General features: G+C 43.6%; 1 protein-coding gene across 1 annotated transcript in view; it reads left to right on the top strand.

The window, feature by feature from the left end:
- NT5DC2 (5'-nucleotidase domain containing 2) overlaps positions 1 to 23395 on the top strand; it is a 64896-nt gene that overhangs the window by 30094 nt on the left and 11407 nt on the right. Inside the window, exons 6-10 of the mRNA XM_075006003.1 lie at positions 5297 to 5425; positions 10701 to 10761; positions 11486 to 11588; positions 12248 to 12349; positions 15562 to 15643. Coding sequence (XP_074862104.1) covers positions 5297 to 5425; positions 10701 to 10761; positions 11486 to 11588; positions 12248 to 12349; positions 15562 to 15643 — 477 coding nt within the window. The remainder of the gene's footprint in view (positions 1 to 5296; positions 5426 to 10700; positions 10762 to 11485; positions 11589 to 12247; positions 12350 to 15561; positions 15644 to 23395) is intronic.

Genomic DNA, 23395 nt, shown 5'->3' with positions numbered 1-23395 from the left:
CATCCCAGCACTGCAAATTGGGGATGTTTCCAGCAGTGGTCTGTTGGGTCACACTCGTACCGATAGCTCTCTCATGGCATTCGCTCCTTAACAGATTGTCTGCATGGCCCAGCCCTTCTCAGTTCCTTCTCTACTGTCCTCTGCTGCAGATGGAGTTTCCCTTGATGTCTCTAGATGATGACCAAAAAAGTTAATTGTCAGTTTTACTTCAGTTAGTTGACAGCTTCCATTATTTTAAAAAAAAAAAAAAAAAAAAAAAAGGCTGAAACAGGGACAAATTTCTCTCCATTTCTCCCCAATTTGGGCTTCCCTCCCCCAGTAACAGTAGGTGTAAATAGCTGAACTCTTTCCCCGTTTCCCTTGTTGACAGGTTCCTTAAAAAACACAATGCTAGGATCCCCTGCTTTTAAAAATGCAATGCTAGTTGTCAACCCATGCCAGCCTCTGATGGCCATTCCTCTTCTGTTGGCTGCCTTGGAGAATCAGATGTTCTCCAGAAGTGCTCATGCTGCAGTAATCCCGCCATGAGAGCAAGACAGGACAGGGAATTTCACCTCAAGATGATAGTCACAGAGAACTCCCTTCAGCCCCCTCCAGTGGACTCCTCAGGAGATGCTATGGACAATGCCAGCAAAAGACAAAGCTCCAACTTCCAAGGTATCTAGGAAGCAGGCTAATATCCCCAGCAAGGGGCTCTTAAAAGTATCCTCAGCAAAATTGCTACTGGTGGTGCTGACCTCCTTGAAATGGAGCAAAAAGGACATCTCCAGCACCTCATTGGCAGGGGCCTCCACGGGCACTGAATTGGAGCTCAAATGCTTGACCTCCTCGGCGGCAGCAGCAGTAACACGGGCTCTGATGCTGCCGGCGCTGGTTCCCTATCTATCTCCGGGTAGTAGGCCTGGCACCCCCAGCTGGCGCTAAAAAGAATGGAGGGCGGCACCATCTCAGCACCTGCCAGACTGGTACCAATGCATTTCCTCAGCCACAACGTCTGTCTCGCCAGTATCGCGCTCTCTGCTATGCAGCACTGATCAGTCACCTGGTCAAGCCTCTGACCACCCTCCAAGGTCTCCAGCTCTCTCTCCTCTCAGTCAGGCAGAACCAGAAGAACAGAGGAGAAGATTCTCTTTTCGGCATTCCTCCCTCATTCACCACCGAACTCTGTGTCAACCGCATCACACGAAACCTCCTGGTCTGGGCAACCTTGGCCATGTCCACCCCCCACCTTACTCTACCCCTGGGGTGGCTCTAGTACGTGGCTCTTTGCACTCTATCCACATGGCTGTTAGTCCCTAAATGGTTGGCCACCCCTGCCCTATGTAATAGCCTCTGTGGGTCCCATGGGCATACTATAGGGCACAGTATATAGTTCCCTCTACTCCAGCATGGTAGCCATTAACATCCTCTTAGAACAGGATCTGCAACTGAAATCACAAGAGCAGCCCTTTTTTCAAATTCATTTGCAAAATCAACCCTTCAAGAGCTGCGGTGCATGGGGATATGAGATAGTCCTTAACAAATAACATCAAACCGTGCTTTGTATCACCCCCTAGTTTAGTAACAGAGCACACACAATTATTTGTACCAGTTAGAAAGCTGTTATCCCCGTCTCCAGCCTGTACCTGCCTCAGCTGCCAAATTCGCCCCCAAGCACTACCCACCATCCTGCAAAACCGCTCCCCCCGCCTCCAGACTTAACTCCCCTGAGCCCCAACCTTCCCTTGCCCTGATGATTAACTTGCCTCAGAACAACAGCTCCTCCCTTGCTCCCCTCCACCTTCTTGGCGGGCTGTGCAGCTCCTGCAGGGCCAGGCTTGGCCACCCTTACTCGCCTGCCGATTGGCTTCTGCCCACATGGGGTGTCCCCCTGCTGGGCGGCTTTCACTTCCAGGCTTCCTGCCACCCCTGACGTCCCAGTGGCTCCGGAGCAGCCGCTACTTAAACAGAATTTATTTTTATATCGGTAAATTCTGTTTCAGCAGCAGCCGCCTCTGGAACCGCACATGGAATCGGTGGCAGCAGTACTCAGAGCTGCAAGGAGCTCCTTAAAGAGCCGCAGGTTGCTGATCCCTGTCCTAGACAGAGCCAAGCATCCCTCCCACAGAGATCAAGAGGACAAAACAAGACGGGGATGATTCTCCAGAAACCCATATAGAAGACGCCTTCCCCCCAGTGCAATTTTTGTCTTTGTTCCCTGTCAAAGCTGTAATACCCACTGATGACCTCGAACAATTTCAAGAGTTCTTCAAAAGTGGCTGCTAGCTAAGGGAAAGCTCTTCAAGAGGTGCAGGAACAAATATATATAAATTGCTACAGATCCTACAGCAGCTACAAAAGTTGTTAGTGATAGATGAGACCATCGTGGAAGCCTCAGATGAAATGTGGTAGACACCCATGTTGGCAGTGCCAGTGAACAAGAGGGTTGGTGGAACATATTTCATCTCACCAAAGGACGTGGACTTTCTTTTCACACCCACAGCCCAATTTGGTTGTCACTGTTACTGTTCACTAGTGTACACCATGACGCTTCCAAATAGCTCCACGGGACAAAGATCACAAACATTTGGCTCTGTTTGGGGGAGGGATGCAGTCATCTTCCATGCTGCAGTTAAGAGAAGCCAGCCACTCTGCACTTGTCAAGGCTGTTTCCCACTGACACAGTGCAGAAGGTGAGGACCTGCAACCCCACCTACCACACGGAATACAGCTTGGTAGTCACCTACAGTGGAGTACCCATGGAGAGACTGCTTCAGGAGGAAGAAGTTACACACCTTGTGCAGTAAAGATGGTTCTTTGAGATGTGGAGCACCCACAGGGGGACACAACTCCTCCTCCTCCTCTCTCTACTTTGGAGTACATTTAACTTCTGTACCTCTGAGACCGTTAACAGGGAAGGCTCGGGCCACACACACGAGCATGAATGCCAAGAAACAGTAAGTGGTTCTGTCCCACGAAAGCTCACCACCTAATAAATTGTTTTGTTAGTCTTTTAAAGTGCTACCGGACTGCTTTTTTTGTTTTGAAACAGTTACAGTGCATGCACAGCCCAATTGACCATGCCTGGAAAAATCTCTGATTTGCATCACTGGGATGACCCACTACCTATAGTGGAGCACCCACAGGGGGACACATTTGAAGACTCATCGTTGCTGCATACAGTGAGTAACTTTTGGCAGCTGTTCTCGTGTACCTAGAATTTGTGGGTCATGCTGATTTAACCCAGGGCAGAGCGTTGACTGAAAGAACTTCTGTATCCATAGAATCGGCATGCACATCATTACATGTGCTCTTGCTCTGTGTGTCACTTTAGTACAAGAGGAGGGAAAGAAACTACACGGGTGGGAACCAGTGGAATCTGGCAACCCTGTGCATAGGCAACAGCAGACAAAGTGTCTCATAGGTCTCTCGTACAACCCAGATCAGCTGCATGTGGCCTGTGGGCCACAGATTGCTCACCACGTGGTAGGGCGTGTTCACATGTTTCTTCAAGTCTGTATTTACACCCTTTCCAATCAAGGATATATAATCTTTCTCATATCTGTAAACTGTGTGTGCTGCTCATGTTACTGTATTTGCAGGCATTGACTCAGAGGCCATGGAAATGCTGGGTTTATGGCTCTTTTGGCTAAGGAATTTGTTTGTGTTTCAAACTTCCAGGCTCTGATCCATGCAATGAGTGTACAGGCATCCTGGATAGCTATATAGAAGTTAGAATCTTGAGCAGTTCCAAGCATTTTCCAAACTGCTTTTCTGTTACCAGATGTTTCTAATTATTCCTATAGCCATTCTGGCACTAGACAGATGAAAAGCTAAAATACTCCTTCATCTGCAGCTCTCAGGAAATATTTGGGAATCTCACTTCTACGTTTTAGTACATCAGAAAGGGAGTCAGTGATGATTATTTTGTATCTGTGTTATGGCAAAATCCTATTGTATTTAATAAGGAGAAGCACGACATGCAGCTGGAGGTGAAGCTAGCAAGGGATGTGAAAGATAGGAAGTATTTCTACAGGTTTGTTAGCAGTAAGGTGGTCGGGGAAACTATGGAACCCTTACTGAATGGAGAAGGCAACCAAATTCTAGGTGATATGGGAAGAGCTGAAGTGCTCAATGCTCTTCGCCTCTATCATCACAGATAAGGTCAGTTCCCAGACTGTTGCACTGAGTCACGTAGTATGGGGCGAAGGTGAGCAGTCTTCAGTAGTGAAATAACAGGGTAATGGCTATTTAGAAAAGCTGGACATGCACAGGTCTGTGAAGCCACAACTAATGCATCCAAGAGTGCCGTGAGAGTTGGCTGACATAATTGCAGAGTCATTGTTCGTTACCTTTTGAATACATGTTGCGATTGGGAGAAGTGCCTTCTTCTAACCATCCTGGACCATGTAGTGCCTATCTTTTTTTTAAAAAAAAATTGAGGGGAAATTAGGCTCGAAATTCTCTGTTTTTTGTTCCTAATTTATAGCTTTTACAGTAAATTCAGTCTTTCTATAACATAATGGGCATGAAATAACTGGGGAGTTGAGTGGAAACTTGAAGATTTGAACAATACCAGTAATTACTAGCTATTTTTTAAAAAGGCCTGTACCTATTTGTTTCTCTCCCTTTGTTATCACCTTGTGTGGCAGGAGTTTTCTGGCCTCTTATCTTTTGGGCACAAATTATTTAAATAATTTTGCTGCTTGTTGATCAGTTACATATTATTTGGAACCTCACCAGGAGAATAACGAGCATAATACTTTGACGTCTCCACGCCTTGTTGCATCCAAAAGTATTGAAAAGCATTATAGACATTAAAGTTAGCCCCCTGGCACTCCTTTTGGGGTGACTGAAGGGGATTTAGATGGATCCCTTTAGCTGTTTCTGGAGGGGAATGCAACCATTTCTCATTGTACCGCAATGTTATACAGCCATTCTGTATGGAAAGTGAAGACTCTCTCTTCTCTTAGGTTGGCTAATTTTATATTTTGTAGGAAGTGTTAATGATCACAAAGGTCAGGAAACCTCTTTTGTCAAGAGTTCCAAAGAGCTGTTACCTTAGAAAGAACATCTAAATACTGTCAAGGTCTCATCTGAAGACTGATGTGAGCCAGGCCTGATTACCTCGTGGAGTGTGATTGGAGCCTTGTGCAAGTTGGTATAGCTACAACCCATACTCTTCTCCTCCCCCCTCATCCTCTTTCTTTAATTGACATGGGAAAGCCCTCTGAAATCTCTAACACCTTGTTCACAGCTTTCCTGAGTTTCTAATGCAACTGTTCTGTGTGTTTGTTTGTTTTTTCCTTCTCATCAGGGTCCTTCAATTAAACAGTTCATGGACATCTTCTCCCTTCCTGAAATGACCCTGCTCTCATCTGTCATTGACTATTTCATAAATCATGGCATTGAGTTTGACCAGGTTCATCTTTACAAGGATGTATCTGTAAGTATAAGGGCCACTTGAAGTGCTGATGCAGTAGTACAGTGGTTCCCAGTCTGGGGTCTACAAGTGTATTGCAAGGGGGACTGTGGAAATAAAAACGATCATAGAAAATAGAATTGGCTTTGAGGGCCTGCAAATGATTTGGAAGGAGATTGGGTGTGGGGGATCCATGAATGGTTTGGGTGTTCTGCAGTAGCTGAAAGGTTGGGAACCACTGCAATAATATGTATATGGTGTAGCTAATCTTAAGTCTTTCATTGATACGTGTGAACTCTGTACTATTAAAACAAGCTTTTATGATTTCTGACATTGAAGGTATTCGGGTTTTTTTAGTTGGGGGCATTGATGCGCATACAATATCTTTCTAAAAAAGCACTGGGGATCTTTGTATACTAGTAGATCCCTCTAAAACAGTGTGTAGCAGGCCTCTTAAAAAAAGGACTACCAAAATAACTGTTAAATATTAGTAATGTGTTTTTAATATTTATTTTGGTAGTCCTTTTTAAGAGGCCTGCTAGGTCATGGCCACAGAAATGATGGAAGAGGTTGATTTAAAGTCCCATCTCTCTTTAGGAAGATTTCTTTTTTTCACCCTTCTCTAAATTTCTGAACTATATTTATAAAGATTTGCATTAGTTATGAACGAATGCTTCACCTTCTACTAAATTAATAGCTAAGAGCCTTTTGGCAACTTGTTTGAGGAAGTCCTGAATTCTGTTTGTAGGGCATTTTTATATATATAATATATAAATCAGACCCATACTACCTAAAAAAACAAGGGGAATTTTGCATTGATTTTAATTATGCTGCTGATAGGTGAACAGATTGTTAACTTACTTGCTGGCATGGAAGTATTCTTTATTTTCAGTTAATTATAGGTAAAATTTGGGTCAGATAGGACCCTAAAAGGCTCCAGGTCTCTGTCTATGTCCTGCCATAGGACATTGGGTTTGTCCTACCTAGGCAGGGTCTCTCAATTCTTAGTTCGGTAAGTGTGGTGTTGTGAGGAGCAGTTTGCAAACTTTCAGCTAAAGATAAGGCCCCTTATCACTGTGCTTTTTGTGTTCTCTGCTGGGAGTGACGGGTGGGGGAAGAGGAGGGACAGTTGGGAGACTGTTCTAACATTAAAACAAAAAAGCAGTAAAGCAGCACTTTAAAGACTAACCAAAATAATTTATTAGGTGAGCTTTCGTGAGACAGACCCACTTCTTCAGACCATAGCCAGACCAGAACAGATGCCATATTTAAGGCATAGAGATTAGATTACTATTTTTGGTTCCCTGTGCCTTAAATATGGCGTCTGTTCTGGTATGGCTATGGTCTGAACATGTAAAGCACAGTAATTATTAGAGTTAATCAGCCTGCTGTGGTGTGTTCTGATGGGTGTCCAGTGACTGCAGAATTGTGGGGTGGAGTCTTGTCTGATTTTGAGGGTTAACAAGGTAAATTATACATCTTTTAAACCTCACTTGTTTGTGTATTGCTATTCCCTGAGGCTAATTTATATTTTGGAAGGCAAAAGAATCTGAATGCATGGTGCAGAATGTTGTTCAGCAAAATAGAACAGATGTTATCGTGAAGAAATAAATACAAAAGTCCTCCCGCTACTAGAACCGAGCATTCTCAGAATAATGATGTCTCAATGTCAGCAATAATTTCTGGAAACAAACTGACAATCCCTCCTTCACCCTCACAAGAAATCTTTTTCAGCAAACTAAAGGGTATTTTTAGCATCAGGCTCATGTTGGCAAAACAACAAACGTGCTGTTAGTAGGCAAGAAATATTTATCATGGCCACTCTAAACTTTCACCATTTATCCTTGGCAAACTTCACAAAGACAGGCTGTACGTGGTCTTTAATATGAAGCTGGGCCTCTGTGTACTGGTCAAAAGGTCACGTATTTGGAGAGAGATTAGAGCAAATGAGCGTCTTTTTCATGGGCTCAGATTGATAGGCTATCGTGGTACTGGGGGACAAAGCCCATCGGCCCTGCCATTCTTTTGTAGCATCATCTCAAGGTTTTCAAGCCTCCAGCTGCAGTACAACTGTAGGTTCCATTTATTCAAAGGGGCTAAGGAGTCTGCCGCCAAGGAGCCCGGCGAACCTGTCCACGTTTTCTCAGCTATGATCAGGTCTGCCCATACTAGTGCTTACTGTTCGTTCGCTTGCCCCTAATGACAGGCGGTCAGAAGAGAGACTTTCTGCACAGGAGCTTGCACTTACGATGATAACCCCCTTGCAGTTTGGTACTTGTGCCCCTTCATCCAGCAAAGTGAGCTATTGGTGAATGATATGGGACATCAATTTTTAAAGTGTAATCAGACTTTTACCTTTCAACTCCAAATATCCCGAGACGGAAGCCCCATTTATTAAAGATGTCCCAAACTGTGGTTCAGATCTGCAGTGCTGATGCTCGGTCAGCGAGCAATTAAGTACCCTTCACGTGCCTGCTAAACATCACTTCTGCCATGTAAACATCTCCTGCTACTGCCTACTAATGTTGGTTTAAAACTTATTTTGGACCCTGACTGTAGGAATCTGCAGTAGAGTACAACGCATGATATGATGGAATGTGTCTGATCCAAACATTTCCAGTTTACGCTTCTTAGAAAAAAGCTAACTTCTGTATAACCCCCAAACCCTTACAAATGAAAATAGTACCTAACTCATGGACTCCCTTCTCTCGCTTTCTGTGACCCCAGAAACTGGTGGTGGCTTTAAAAATGAAAGTAGAAGAAATGTGGCAATTGATCTGACAATAGCATGGTTTCAGGAGTGATACTCTTGGAACAGAGGCGTGCAGTTTGCAGACCTGGTTAGATGAGATGTTGGGATTCTTGAAAGTGCCTGGGGGTGTGTGTCTCATATACACCTGTATGAAAGAGACAGGGACTCATGCCCTATTTGGGCTTCCTCTCGTAAATAGTGGAAGAGACACACAGACAGATGAAGAGATTTTTTTCAATGATCCTTGCATAGATAAGGAGACTTTTTTTCGGGGGGTGTAAATAGAAAGGAGAACGCTCTGAAAATCTCCATCTTGACAGACATCTGCAGGCTAAGATTGAAGTTGTGCATTAGACGAGATGTTCCCTTTGGGCCTTAAACTCTGACTCTATTAAACTTTGTGGTCATATTTTACTTTTACAATGCAGCAGTGGCTCATCTGCAGCACTTCATTGCAGACACTGTTTGCGCCTATTCCTGTCAGCCTAGGTAATTCACCTCCTGCAGTGCTGGTATGTAAGTATACCAGCCCAACCCCTGGCGGACACAGCCATAGCATTATGGAGATAGAACTGGAGAGGACCTTTGGAGGTCATCTAGTCTAGTCCCTGGCACTCACAGCAGGACCTATTGCCATCCCTGACCATTTTTTTTTCTTAATCTATTTGCCCTGGACTCCTAAATGGCCTCCTCAAGGATTAAGCTCACAACCCTGCACTTAGCAGGCCAGTGGTCAAACCCCTGAGCCATCCCTCCCCTCAGAGAATGGTTTCAATCTATTGACCTCTGGGCTATAGGGCCCAGACTGCTTCCTCTGCACTACTCTGCTCTTCTATTAACCTGTGTGTCTCAGGGGTATGAATTGTTCACACTCCTGAAAGACACCTCTGTGCCAGCATAAGTCTGCAGTAAGACTCCTCCTCCTCCTCCAGACGCTTTGCTGAAATGGAACTTTCTCAATGTACTCGGACTCTTTTTTTTTCATTCCACCTCTACTTTGTGCCTTAAGATCCAAAGCTTCTGCCTTCCTGGGTGGTCTGAAGCTAGAGAGGAAATTCCTTTGAGTCCAGCAGAGCAGCTGTTTTCCTGGTCGTGGGTGATCACAGAACGATGCAAGGTGCTTCTGTGATAGTCTGGAGAAACGTCTTAATCACTTTGTGTCCCTGTTCAGTTATGAATTGCTTGGCTTCCCGTCAGAACACCTAATATAAGAGCTTGTCTGTGCTTGGGAAAGATGCTCCTTATGCCTATGAGAGAGCATCTCCCACAGACGTAGCTACTTCACCTCCCTGTGAGGCAGTAGCTATGTCAACAGGAAAATCCTCCTGTTACCATAGCTGTCTCCATTGGGAGTTTCATGGGTATAAACGCGTTGCTTAGAACAGCAATAGGCAAACGAGGCTAATGAATGGACTGCAAGATTGTTGTGACCAAGATGGTCTTCTGAGATAGCATAGTTTTGCTAACTGTGCTTGCGTACCTGGAATTTGCAGGGTGTGCTGAATGAACCACGGTAATTCTTTGATTTAGATGCAGTGGAAGTGCACAGCTCTTGTGATCGATGTGAAGTACGGGCTGATTGTGCACAACTTGCCCTTACTTTGCATGCTTATCTCTTTAGTAATACCTGTAAGAGGGAAAAATATGCAGATGGAAACCAGTGAAATCTGGAAACCCCTCATGTGGGCTGCTGTAAACAAAATGTTTTATGGGTCCTGGCCACAGGTTGCCCATCATGGCTCAGGGTGTGCGTTTACCACTCCCCATAGTGTCATAGTTAAATGGACATAAGTTTGAAGTGTCAACCAGGGCTCAATCACAGGGGCAGTAACGGGGCTGTGGAGAGCCAACCAGGTAAGGTAATACAGTGAGATGGGTAAATTCACATCACATCCCAAGTTGAAAAGGAGCTGGCTTGTTCCATCCAGGGTTTGACTTCAGTTGGACCTGCTGAATTGGTTATGATTGGTGCCTGGGGGCTGTAGCTTGCTCTGAGAATAGGTAGATGCATCTTACCTCTCCTGGGGAGGAATTCTGCAAGGTCTGAAATCTGAAGATGCACTCAGACTCTGAGAAGGGATGGGGTGGAGCCAAGCCCAGTAACTACAATCGCTTCTTTCTCTTGGGGGTTTTTATGTTGCACTTATGGAGTACTTCAGATCCTACTTGAGACTCAAAGCCAGGTGGTCATTATTGCAGGACTAATCAAGCTGCCCAAAGCTTAATTTTAGGCTTTGTTTATGCAAATATATTTAAGACATTAATTGTAATTATTCCAGCTCGTGGAAATAACCAAGTTTTTTGTTTTTCATCTCGCCACCACCTTTCGACCCATAAACGTAGTTGGTTATATTTGTAGTAGTGAATCCCCTTGCAGAATGTCCTTGGCTTTCATCCTCTTAGCTCATGGTCTTTGCAGAAGATGAAGCAGATGGATCCTTATTCTTTTCATCCATCTTGAGAAGAGGGTTACACTGAGGCAGAAAAAAAATAGCCCCATTAATGCCAGACTTAAAACTGAAAGCTCTCTGTTTTTGCCCTTTTTAGGAAGCCATTAAAGATGTGCACGTGAAAGGAATGATGTACAAATGGATTGAGAAGGACATGGGTCAGTTAAGTTTAAATCTGTTGTTGTTAATTTTCAGTGCTAATGCATATTTTGACTGGTTACATGTGTCAATGGTTTGGCAGTCAACCATCAGACCAGAGCTGAGTGATAATAGCAAGATGGTGTAAGGTCGTGTTGGTATATGTTCACTGCTTGTGCTTAAAGCTATCAAAGGAGTTGAAACCCATATTTTGGTACTGACCAAAGCTGCTTTACAATGCGAAAAACAGTGCTTTCATTCCTCCAGCCTCATGGGCAAAGCAAATAGGTTGGGGATATTTGCAGTTCAGTAGAAAAAGTGCCATACAGAAAGTCATAGCTCTTGTAGATGAGCTTTGTTCCCTGCTATATAGTCATCTCTATGACACACTGTGATTGTTCATCTTATCTCTTTACATGCAGAGAGCCTTCTCATGTTGACCTGCTTCAACAGTACATTAACTTGGTTGTACATGCGGGGGTATTAGAGTAGTTTGCTGCATAAAGCCAGCTTTTTATTTTATTGCTGTAATTCTGTTCTTCTGGCTTATTTCAGTAATTATAACATTGTGTTCTGAAGGATATGGGCTCTGCATACCAAGCAATGTTTTAGCTCATAGATGGTCTTCTTAAAAAATACTCTCTGCTGAATTGTTAACAATATACGGGACATGGGTTGTGTAGGGGAGAAATGGATGGTGAAAGGTAATACAGATTTATGGGTCTTTTTTTCCTCTTTTTAAAGAGAAATATATTCTTCATGGGGATGAAACTTACGCTGTCCTAAATCGACTGGTTAATCTCAACAAGAAACTCTTCCTTATTACAAACAGCCCCTTCAGTTTTGTGTGAGTATTGTCTGTTTCAAAAACAATGTGAACTAAGGAATACATTTACATGCATTAGATTGTGTGGTTTTGCAGCCTAGTCCTCTCAGTGAGGATTTTGGAGGTCGTGAACTGATTGCTTTCAGTGGGGCATCTCAGTGGACTTCTGTTTGACCTGGGGAAAGAAATCAGTGACTTGTGGTAATAGTGTTTAAACACACGTGCCACACAAGTTCTTTTGTGTTAGAGAGAGTTGTTCTGATTTACCTTTTGGGACTATGACTGGCCAGTATTACTTTGCCATCATTTTATTATTGGTACTAACAGATCAGTATCTTCTGAGCCAGTAGATAAGCTCTGCTTCCTGAGGGCACAGAGGTGTGTGGACAGGTGCTGAGCTTTGAGGGTATGACAGAAGGAGAGCTTCTTAGTCATGGTAGGGTAAGTTAATGATCAACAACTTGTCTGCAACTCCTGCGTGCAGCAAAATGAAGTCAGAAGTCTTATGATGCCTCCACCCTTGAACACGTTAAAAAATGTTTCAAAGCCAATTGAAGTAAAGTTGTTCTTCCCCGCCCCACCCCCACCATCTCCCCTCCAGAGAATTTTACCCTGGGTTATGTATTCTAGTGAGGGAATTACTTGGACTATTAACCTGTAACCTTTCTGCCTGTTTGCAGAGATAAAGGAATGAAACACATGGTTGGCAAGAACTGGCGGGACCTCTTTGACATGGTCATTGTGCAAGCTGATAAACCCACCTTTTTCACTGATAGACGCAAGTATGTTTTATTGTAGTGTGTTGCACGGCTGCATGGTGGCTTGTGCAAATGTACAGTAAATGTTTCCCCTCTGCCTTTTCTCCAGCCGTCTCAAAAATATCGATATGAAAACCATCCACCTTTTTTTGGGGAGAGTGAGTGAGTGCTTATGGATGTGCACTGGATCATAAATTCCTGGTGTAGAATTGGGTCCCCTGCTCTCTGATACTCACTAGTCAGGTGCAAATCCTAAGCAGAACATGCTCCTAAATATGGGGCATTAACAAAGTTAAATCAGAAGATTTATGGTGCAGAAGAAATGGGAAGAAAACAAGTAGCAGAATGCTTTGTATGAGAGCTGAATATGCCTGAATATTGTATAACTTGCAAATATGCCAATTTTTCCCCCTGCTGCCCTTTTAACAAACCTTTCAACAAATGGCAAAGTAACTTGAGAGGGTTTTAATTACTTGGAGGTTTCACCCTGTGTATTTTTCATTTTTTTTATTCCATATGTCTGTACAGTAACTCCTTTACTTGGTGACTAAAGACAGCATTCCTATTTTTGGCATGTTAGCTGTTTTTCATTGGTAATAATTTCCTATTGGCCTTGCAAAATAACGAGGGAGGAAGTGGCTATGCCAGCTCTTGAAAACAGATATAGAGAACCTGTAGTACTTCATGTTGCTACAACTTAATTACAAAACTGCATTGTTACCTAGATTGGAGTACGTTCTTTTCATCAAATCAATTGCCCAGTTAGTAGTGGAGTGTTTTCCCCATCCATTAAGAATATTTGGTTGCCTTTTTTGCAAACTGAAAACCTGATCAGTTCAGTAGGTATGTGGCTTTCTTCTGAGAAACAGCTTTATTTTTATTGGTGCTGATAACTGTTTCCTTAATTACTGTGTATTTTTGCAATTCTGTATCTGTAATGCTGCTGCTGCTGCTGTTGGTGATGCAAGTTACCATTTTTACAAAAAATGGCTTTCAGCTGTTTTGTGTTTTTTTTTTAAATCATAGACTCTGGTCAGGGCAGGGATTCTGTTGCTGTGCTTACTCAGTTAATAGTGCACATCTACTTTCTATAAAATACACCTTCTGACTACGATTAGTAGCCTCAGCAAAAAAGGCCTAGGAGACAACCGACCATGAACATTAAATTGCAGTCTCATGTGCTACCTAAACACAGTTCATGGCATAGATGAATTGAGAGGTCTGTTTTGAGAGGCTTGTGCAGATGCTATCCCTAATTTAAGTGCTTTCTGCTTCTCTAAAAATTTCATCTAGTGTTGTAAAGCCAGTATATTTTGTGAGCACTACATTAACTTTAAAGCCTATTTCCTCATTATATAAATGTTCGTATCAGTCTACAACAATGAACCAGTGTAACTGTTTGTTTGTGGTAGCCTGTTGTGAGATCACCTACGCTGTCTGGCTATACAGTGATGTCCACTGAGGCACCAAAGACTATTTACGCTACAGATCTCTGCAGAAACAATAGCATATTAGGGAAAGTTAAGCAGGAGCATTAAGTGAATGCTTGTAAGTTATATTTAGTATTTAAAAAAAAAAAATCTGAGGCCTCTACATACAAACATTCAGCTCATCACAGCTTGTTGGTTTGTTCCAGGGTAGCACTAGGGGGCACCAGTACAATTTACGTAAGGTACTGCACAGTTTACACTTACATTGAAGCATCAGTAGGTTAGCATACGGTGCTGTGTGTAAATAATGCTATGGTTTGATAATTGTTCAAAGGATCTAAATAACTCTATCCTGGTCTCTGAGATCCCTTATATTTCCTAGTAGGTTTAAATTATGTTTCTCCATCTCTAGTCAGCCTTGGTTTGCAAACTCTCAGGTATGGTGGTCAGGTCCCAGGCCTATCTTCAGTACCTGTTCTTTGGATTCTAGGCAAGCACTGAATAATACTCCTGTTCTCATTGTAGCTCTAAACCTTTGTACCTTATTTCACTTTTGTGTATCTTTATATCTGATTCATTCACTATGGTTTCTGTATTAAAGAATGAATGTTGGATGAATTTCTCTCAAAGCTTTACTTTGTGTAGTAGAGGGGAATTTGTTCTGTGGGGGTTATAACTTTACGTCTGTGATGTCTGAAAGCCTTTAGATCCCACTTTCTAACTGTCGTACAAATCCTAATAACTTACTATCAAAGCAGGTTCAGAAAGCAGGAGTAATCCAAAAGGTGAAGGGTTACAAACATTCTTGGTGTACACTATCTTGGAATATTTTCTTTATTTCCCTTCTCCTATCTCTGTGCTTCTGATAGTGGAGGACAGTGGCATCAGAATGTTTTGTTCTTCATGTATTTAATCTAGAATTAAAGCCTGTTTTTGGTGTGGTTTTTTTTTTTAAGGTTCCTAATAGCTTCCACACCCAGTTGTGTTTCAGGCATGAGGAGACTAACATGCAACATGTAGAACTTGGGGGTTTTGAATACCAATGCCTTAGTGGCATAAAGTGTAAATGGAGCCAGATACATGTGACTTATGGAGAGACTGAATTAAGACAATTTATTTAAATGACTGAGTGGTGGTTGTGAAATACATAACCCTAAAAATATTTGAAGGATCCCAAGTGAGATGCACTGTTAACAGAGCAGTATGTGGTGCTGTCCCCCCCAACCCTGCTGGTTCCCTTCCAGAGAGCAATTTAAAGGGGCCAGCGCTCCAGCCTCCGCCATTGCGATTTTGGGAGTTTTCAGCTGCTGGAACTGTGGGACCTCTGGAAGGCTAGAAACCCCATCACTTTTTAGTTACAATACTAAGGCAGAGACTGTGCTGCAAAGATCACTTGCACAATAAAGGGAGGCGAATCTGAGATTCCCCTGATAGTGTAGCATGGGGTGGGGCGTGCTGTGCCCCAGAACGAGGCAGCAGCCAGGGTAGGCACATGGTGTTGGGGCAAAATGCTCTTTTGACCATAATTAACTTGCTTTCCTGGTTCCTCAAAACCAATACAGACTTCTCAGGTTTTTGTGGTAACGTAGGGTTAATATAAAACCCTTAATAGGCTAGAATTGGATTTTATTCTCCTGAGAACATAAGATGTAGGCAGCAGACACCGAAGGTCACTTTTTGCTTAAAATTCACTTTGTGCAAGTTGCACAACATTTAATTTACCAGCTTCGTGACATGATTACAGCTGTGTGTGGCAAATGGAAAATGTGAGTTACTTAACTTTTCCTCCCCCTTTTCCTTTTTTAGACCTTTTAGAAAATTGGATGACAAAGGCTTGCTGCAATGGGACAAAATAAACAAACTGGAAAAGGGAAAGATCTACAAACAGGTAAAAAAATAAGAAAATACAGCCTTGTATTTCCTTTGCTCGCTACCTCTAAAAACCATGGGAACTAATACAATTCCTGTGTTCTCAGAAGTTCCTGGGAAAGCCTGGTGAAAGCTTTCTGTTTATGGAAGCAGAAAAGTTGTATGGTCTTGGTGATGTGAGAAGTAGCTCTACAGAATATCTGTGAGGGCTGGTTTACTGGCAGTCCTTGCCCCCCACCCCTACATAACAAGGGTGAGCAGTGGTTGGTAATCTGCAGCCTGTGGGCTTCATACACCTCCCTGGGGCTTCACCTGTGGCCTGCAGACCTTTAACTGCACCCCTTCCTCACACACCTCATGCACACTGGATAGGGTGACCATGTCTCCCTGTCCCGTATTTACGACAGGGAGATGCGGGGGAGGAGCATCTCCCACAAGCCCCCGGGAGATGAAAAAGAGGTGGCAGCCGCCGGCCTTCCCTGAGCCGGAGAGGGGGGCCAAATACAGGACAATGAGACCCTTTTTGAAAAGTCGGGATGCCTTTCTGGTGTCCCCAGTGCAAGACTGTCCCACCCAGTACAGGACATATGGTCATGTTAACACTGGGGTACTGGAGCCCAGCACTTTCTTGCTCCCTTCCCCTGCCCTCCCCCCACTAGAACTTTCAAAGCATGTGAATGACCTGATTTGCACTCTGTCCCTGCTCCTGCTCCTGCTCCTGCTCCTCCTCCTCCTCCCACCGCCCTTGGCTGAGCTGGAATGCCAAGTGCAGGGGTCTGGTGCCCTGGTGTCCGTCAGGCATGCAGGGGGGAAGGGGCCACGGGGTCACAGGTGGAGCCCCAGTGGGCTGTAGGCTGCTGCAGCCCACTGAGAAGGAGAAGGGACTCTCGTGTGGCCCTCTCACCATTCGTAGTTGCCCATTGTTCGACAAGAATTACAAAAGCCTAACGCATAGCATGGGTCAGAAGTCAAACTCCAGTTACAGATAGCATCTTCCATGCCTTTTTTCTCCTTGGAGATTCCTGTGGAATCTCATCTTCAACCCTCAGACACTTTCAGGATCTCCAGTACGTGTGTCAGATCTCTGCTTTTATGATGATCTTCCAATCTGGGGATAGTAGGTCAGAATGAGATCCTTCGTAACTGCAAGCCACTTGTTGGAGCATTCCTAAGGCCTAAATGGCACATTGATACTTTATGTGACTGAAGATGTGACTTTTAATAACTGTTTAGTTAAACCAATGCAACTTTATATGGGGGCTCTTAAATCAGTTTAGCTTGTGCCTGTGTGCTTAACCAGTGGAAACTAAATGGATACAGTAAAATGTCTGTTAGCCGGCACTCAGTTAACCAAAAAGCTCAATTAACTGGCATTTCTGTTATCTCCCAATACAAATTTTCAGTCTGATGATTGAGACTGGTGTACCACCCAGATTGTTATGCAGTTGCATGTTCTGCATTCTACTTTTATGCAGAAGACAGACAACAAGGAAGCAAGCTGAAATCAGGGATTTATTTAAAACAGCAGCTTGCGGGGTGTCACGGGACTTAACCCGTAATGACCCCGTCTCCTACGCTTTCTACATCTACAATAACTGATCTTGATAAATGACCGAGACACAGTGCAAGATCCTGATGTGCCTTCTCAATCATCAAAGGTTAAATTTATGTTCATTATAGTTTTGCGTTAAATGCATTCTCAGTGATTTGAGTGCACATAGCAATATAGAGTGTCATAAGATAACTCGCTGTCTAGAAGATAACCAGTATACGCTTAAGTGCTTCAAGAAAGCAACCACTCCTGTAGTGCAGTATTACTGGATTGGAGCGTACCTGTATGCTATTCCATACTTTATTTATGCTGTCCTATTCTAATTGTTTGGAAATTGGGATTCCACTGGTTAAGAGTAACTTAGAGTCAACCACAATATTGGATTAACTGGCACCTTCTGGTTCCCTGCCATGCCAGACAGCAGAGCTTTCACTGTATAGTTAGTTGGAAACTTATGTGAGAGTCCATATACAGAATGTATGAAGTTAATCAGTGCACCTTCTGCGTGTAGACTTGCCCCAAAAACATCAGAAAATCTTTATACTTTCTCTATTTTTCGTGTGTTAGTTTCACTTTGGAAAGCAATAAGGGCACCAACTGTCTCTAAATTAGCAAATAAATAAAAAGCCACCTTTCTATTTTATGAATGCGCTGAAGTGAGATGCTGCTCTTTTCTTCAGTAGACCTAGCAATTCATGCCACATGTTTTTCTGAGAGAAATTCTCCTTCTCTTGGTTGTACTGACACTATGTGGGTGCATTTACACTAGGAACTAACTTTGAAGTTAGGTACTACTTCGAAGTAGCCAGCAGAGAGTCTACACCCTTGTTCCCTTACTTTGAAGCTAACTTCAAAAGAGGGAGCCCAGCTTCGAAGTCTTTACTCTGTTCCTGGGAATGGAGTAGTGCCCGACTTCAAAGTAGGGTGTGTGGAGATGCTCAGCTTCAAAGTAAGCAACTTTGAAGTTATTTTTGTAGTGAAGACTCATCCTGCCAGTTCAGTCCAATGCACTCGAGACTGTTCCCCTTTGTGGTTTTGGGTGACTGACTTTCATTTGGCTTCCTGTTTTTAAATACTGCAGGCTGGTGCTGTAGTACGGGACTGGAGTGATAACAAACAAGCTGTTTGTTAGTTTGACCAAGATTTTGAATATTTGGTATTGGACCTCAGTGATAAATACTACATATGTATTTGTTAGTTCTGGAACTGTGTGATAATGCAGCTATTGCACAGGCCAACAGCTTTCCATTCCTGCTAAGTCTCAACACTTTTCTCTTCATTTAACTATTAGGAAACATGTTTGAGTCAAAGACAAACTGCTGTATCTAAAGCAGTACGCTCCTGAATTAGATTATGCTATTATTTCCAAGGTAACTGCAAGTACAATTTAACTTCATTTGCTTTTCTTGCACAGTAAGAAAGGAAACCTAGGAAATATATTTGGTTTTGATTCCAAGAATTAATTTCAATAGAGCATTGGATACTTACCAAATTGCCTTAATCCCATTGTTAATAAGCAGTTTGTTTGAATATGAATGATCAAAAGTATTCTCTGCTTAATCTTGTAACCCCTTAAAGGAATTTTGTCTTTTTTGTAGCTGGAAGTTCCAATAGTTTAGTGACAGTGTTTGATGGTCTCCATCATCATTCCCTTAGCTTTTTGGGCAACCAAGTTGAATCATAAATTTCCCAGTTACTGGGTTCTCCCCAATGCCCTGATGGCACCTGGAAGGGTGATGGGGAGCAAGATTCAAACCCTTCATGCCAGAGACCTTGCACTCAGTCCTCATCTGAGGTCAAAGGACAGCTTCTCTTTAAGGCTCCTGTCAGTGACTGACAGTGATCTGAGACTCTGATCAAAGTATATTAAGTGCAAGTATTTTGTCAGCAGCCTTGAAGAAGGAGTATCCTAGAATGACTTCAAATAGCTACCCCTGTATTGGAGAGAAGTTGTGGGCCCAGCTAACAATAAAGTCACAACAAAAATGCTATCTGGCAGAAGAGTCTTTTGGCCACATCTCCGATCCTGTTTGTTATCAATGTTACATGTCCAGAGACATATGTAACTGAGCGTGCTTTCGCTATGGATGCTTTGCGTGTTACCAGGCCTGAGATAACAGACCCAATTATCAAATTGTCTAATCACATAAAACAGACTATCAAATAGTGCTCAGCTGCACTGAGGCAAACCCAGTCAACTGGATGAAGAGTGTTTGTTCTCGCGTAACTCGGAGGAGAGCATTTATCTTCCCACAGAATGGGTTATATTTTACACGTTGCATCTTTTGCTACTTGAGGGCTGTGTCTACACTAGCCCCAAACTTTGAAATGGCCACGCAAATGGCCATTTCGAAGTTTACTGATGAAGCACTGAATATGCATTTCAGCGCTTCATTAGCATGCGGGCAGCCGCGGCACTTCGAAATTGACGTGGCTCGTCCCGACGGGGCTTCTTTTTCGAAAGGAGCCCTGTCGGGACGAGCCCCGTGGCAGCGAGGCGCGTCAATTTTGAAGTGCCGCGGCCACCCGCATGCTAATGAAGCGCTGAATATGCATTTCAGCGCTTCATTAGTAAACTTCGAAATGGCCATTTGCGTGGCCATTTCGAAGTTTGGGGCTAGTGTAGATGTAGCCGAGAAGAAGTTAATGCCTTTGAGGTAGGTTTTAAATCACTCCTTACATGTGGTTACAAATGTAGAGATTTCTGACTTTCACAGAGTCACACACTGTCCCATAGGAGGGTCAGGAATGGAGTTTCTACATCATAGGCATGATTTGTGAATCACTTTGAGATCTTCTGGTTCAAGTAGTGTTCTTGTAGATGTAGGACTTAAGAATCTTCTGAATCAGCGGGCTGTGGTGGTCCCCAGTGGGTTGTGGTGTTTTCTCTGATTTCCAGCACTCCCAATAGTCAGCCAAAAAAATAAAGTACCTTCCTATTTTCTTCTAAGTGATTACATTAGCTGTGATGTTGGCTATTTGCAAGTGGGGAAAGGGAGATTATTTGCATGAATAAGAGGATGTGGTCTGTGAGACCATCTCGTTTATTAAAATCATGTTTACCCGGCTTTCAAAAAGAAGCCTTAAACAGAGCAAAGCACCTCGCATCTTGATGATGCTGTATAGCTTTTGCAAGCAGCATTTAGTGTTTGTACAAAATGGTTTGCGTGTTATCCCTGTCTGTGCGTTACTCGTGCGGGAACATTTTCCCTCTAGTGCTTTCCAATAAGTCACCCTTCGCTTATAGATCTGTCAAGCAAAGCCCAGGTTTTTTTCCTCCGCACTTTCTAAACAAAACAAACTGTAAATCAGTAATGTCTGAATAGCAGATTATCTCAAGGTGTTTTCAGTATCTTATGAGTTATTTGGTGTAAGTAATGGCAACTTTTATCCTTATCCATTTGAAAATCAGGTGCCAGTACTGACAAACTACTTGGCATAATAAATGCTGTGTGTTTCAAGAGGCTCTCCCTCTGGATAATGAGGACATTGTAAAGATTGATTGATTACATTTTGCAAAGCATTACATGTGCGTCTGAACACTTAAAAAGGAAAGCAGGTTAAAAGGGAAAACTAGCATCTCTTTCGGTCTTCAGAGCTAGTGAATGCAGCTTGAGCTCTGCCTGGCTGTTTCTGTAATCCATCTCTGAGGCAGGGCTGTATTCCCATCAGATTAGTAACCCCTGTGGCAAAAAGGGTCACTCTCATCCTTTCCTAGGGCCAGATCCTGAGGAATGCTGGGCACTCAAAACTCCTGCTCATGTTTCTTCTCGGGATTGTCTCCAAAGAGAGCAAACCCCCCTTTTTTTATTTTTTTTCAGCTCAGCAGATTAGGAAATTCACAGAAAGGGCTGAAGACCACCTGCCTATATATAATCTGTCACTTTTGGAACCAAACTTTAATGAGAATTGGCCTTTCTTGGCTTCCTGTGGAGGCCATGTTAATGAGTGAGCTGTGACTTCAACAATGAGAGAGCCCGGTGCTATGAATTAGAAACCAGCTTCTGGCCATTAATACAAGTTGGAAAGCCAAAGTAAGAGCTTTAACTATGAATAGTGTAAATTACCAGCCTCCAGAAATGAGAGAGAGAACTGTTCCCTCTATCCCCGGGGGTGCTGCTGGATGGCGCCTGACTATTTCTGACTAGTAAGTTGGCAGTTTAAATATCATTTACAGTTGAGTGCAACTTCCTGGAAAGTTCCCAGGGTAGGCACCGTTTCCTTCCTTCCTTTTAACGGGTGTGTACAGGCTAACCGCAGACACAGACTTCTTAGCAACACACAATATGTTGTGGGCTGCTCAAGAAAATGTCCAAACTCCATGGAAAAAGGTCTGATGTTTACCCTTTCAAAGAGCTGTAGGTCTGAGAAAATAAACTGAACTGTTGAATTCATATTGCTGGAGAGCTCTTGATTTAGAATAATTGGCCATTTCCTGTGACTAGTCAGATGGCCAGGGATTTAGTGGTGTCTTTTTGTTGCAGATGACTCTCTCAGTTGTTGCTGTGAGGAGACTAGTCAATGCAAAATCTTCTTGCTTTCGTAAGCTGGCCTTGGATTGTGGCAGGCAGCTGGCCTAACAGTAGGCTCATGGCATGGAATTACTGCCCCCTTTGTCTTGTAATGTCCTAACTGACCCACTGCCTCCTGTCTCCCCCTTTCTGCAAATCAAATCTTCACTACGCGTAGGAGACAGTTGCTACCGTTATCTCCTCACCTAAGTCTGCTGGCTGCCTTCCTACTAGCCCTTGTCTTCAGGGTTGTATATTGACACCCATCGCTGTCATAGCTGAGCACCTAGCACATACAATAAGTTGGCAGTAGCTTAGTCCCTGGTCTGGGTTCGTGGAGTGTCTCTTCTTTCTAGGGCATAGAAAGTTTTGCTCAGGGAATGGTAGGGGGTGGAGATAGACTGGTTGATACTGTGAGTGTTCTGATTATGGGAGAAAGTCTCTTCCCCTGCCCGCCTCCCCCCCCAGGCAGCTTTTGCAGGAGCATTTCCTAAAGAAGAGGGTTTAATCTCTCATCTGGGAGTTTTTCTACAGCCTGTTTTTTTTTTTTTGTTTTTTTTTTTCCCCCCCCCCCCCCCCTCCAACTTCTACCCCCTTTGGAGAATGTTTGTCCCCAGCGCTCTCACATCTCGTCCTTGTCTTCGTGATCTGCATCCTCCCAGAGGAGTAAAACTGGGCAATTTGGACATAGCTGGGACCTTTGGTCAGAGAGTTTTAAAATAGCACATCAGCCAGCTAGGAGACATTGGTGGAGGCTGCAATAGGTCCAAAGCTGCCAAAAGCAAGATGTTCAAAGAGCTGGCAAAAGCATAGCCAGAGGTTGGAAACTAAGGCCATGCCTACAGTAGGGAAAGTAGTCGATTGCAGATGCACAATTTCCATAACTGGAATTGCGGAGCTAGAATGGGCATATCTGCAGTTGTCTTACCTGGCTGTCTTCACTGGAGGTCAATGGGAAAGTTTCTCTCATCGACCTCCTTTATTCCTCACGAGAGGCAATGAGTACAATGGGCAGTGCTGACCCCCAAGAGGTCAATTTCCACAGTCCCAACCAGACGTGTGAAACTGAACCCCGGGAGATCGATCCTGAGCGGGTCGCTCTTCCAGACTAGTGTAGATGTAGGCTAACTAGATCAAATTGCATTTCTAAGTTGTTGGTCTGCTTCAAGGTGACTGAGGCAGTGTTTCCCTATTACAGTAGCAAACTGAAAGTCTGGCCTGCAGGCCTTCATTGCTAGCACTGGGAATTACTTTGGGCAAGTCATCACTGTTTTCTATCTGGAAGGTTAGCGTAACTCCCTTGTGGGCTGCTGTAGGGTCTAATCATCTGTAAAGCATTTTGAGATTCTTGGAGCAGTGCACGTCAGGATTATTACTCAGGACTTCAGCACTGCTAATGCTGTGGTGTGGGGATGGGTCAGGCTGTGAGGGGATTTCGCAACAATGGTTATGGGACATCTGGGCAATCCCATGTTTATGCAAGAGGCCGAGTGGATGCCCAAATGGCTGATTTAGTTTGGCCAGCAGCTCCTTGTGGATTTTTGTTATTGCAATAGACTTTGACCCTGGGTCAAGGAGTAAAGCTGATTCCAGCTGCAGCTTGAACAAACCTGAGGTCTGCAATGCTACAGCAGGGTGTACTTGACTATTTTCGTTCTAAGAAGTCCTGTTCATACTGTAAGGGGAAGCTGAAATTACACCTCTTCCT

Source organism: Carettochelys insculpta, chromosome 11 (genome assembly GCF_033958435.1).
Source record: "Carettochelys insculpta isolate YL-2023 chromosome 11, ASM3395843v1, whole genome shotgun sequence".
Classification (NCBI taxonomy): Eukaryota; Metazoa; Chordata; order Testudines; family Carettochelyidae; genus Carettochelys; species Carettochelys insculpta.
The sequence above is the reverse complement of the archived record's forward strand: the minus strand, read 5'-3'. Positions and strand labels throughout refer to the sequence as shown.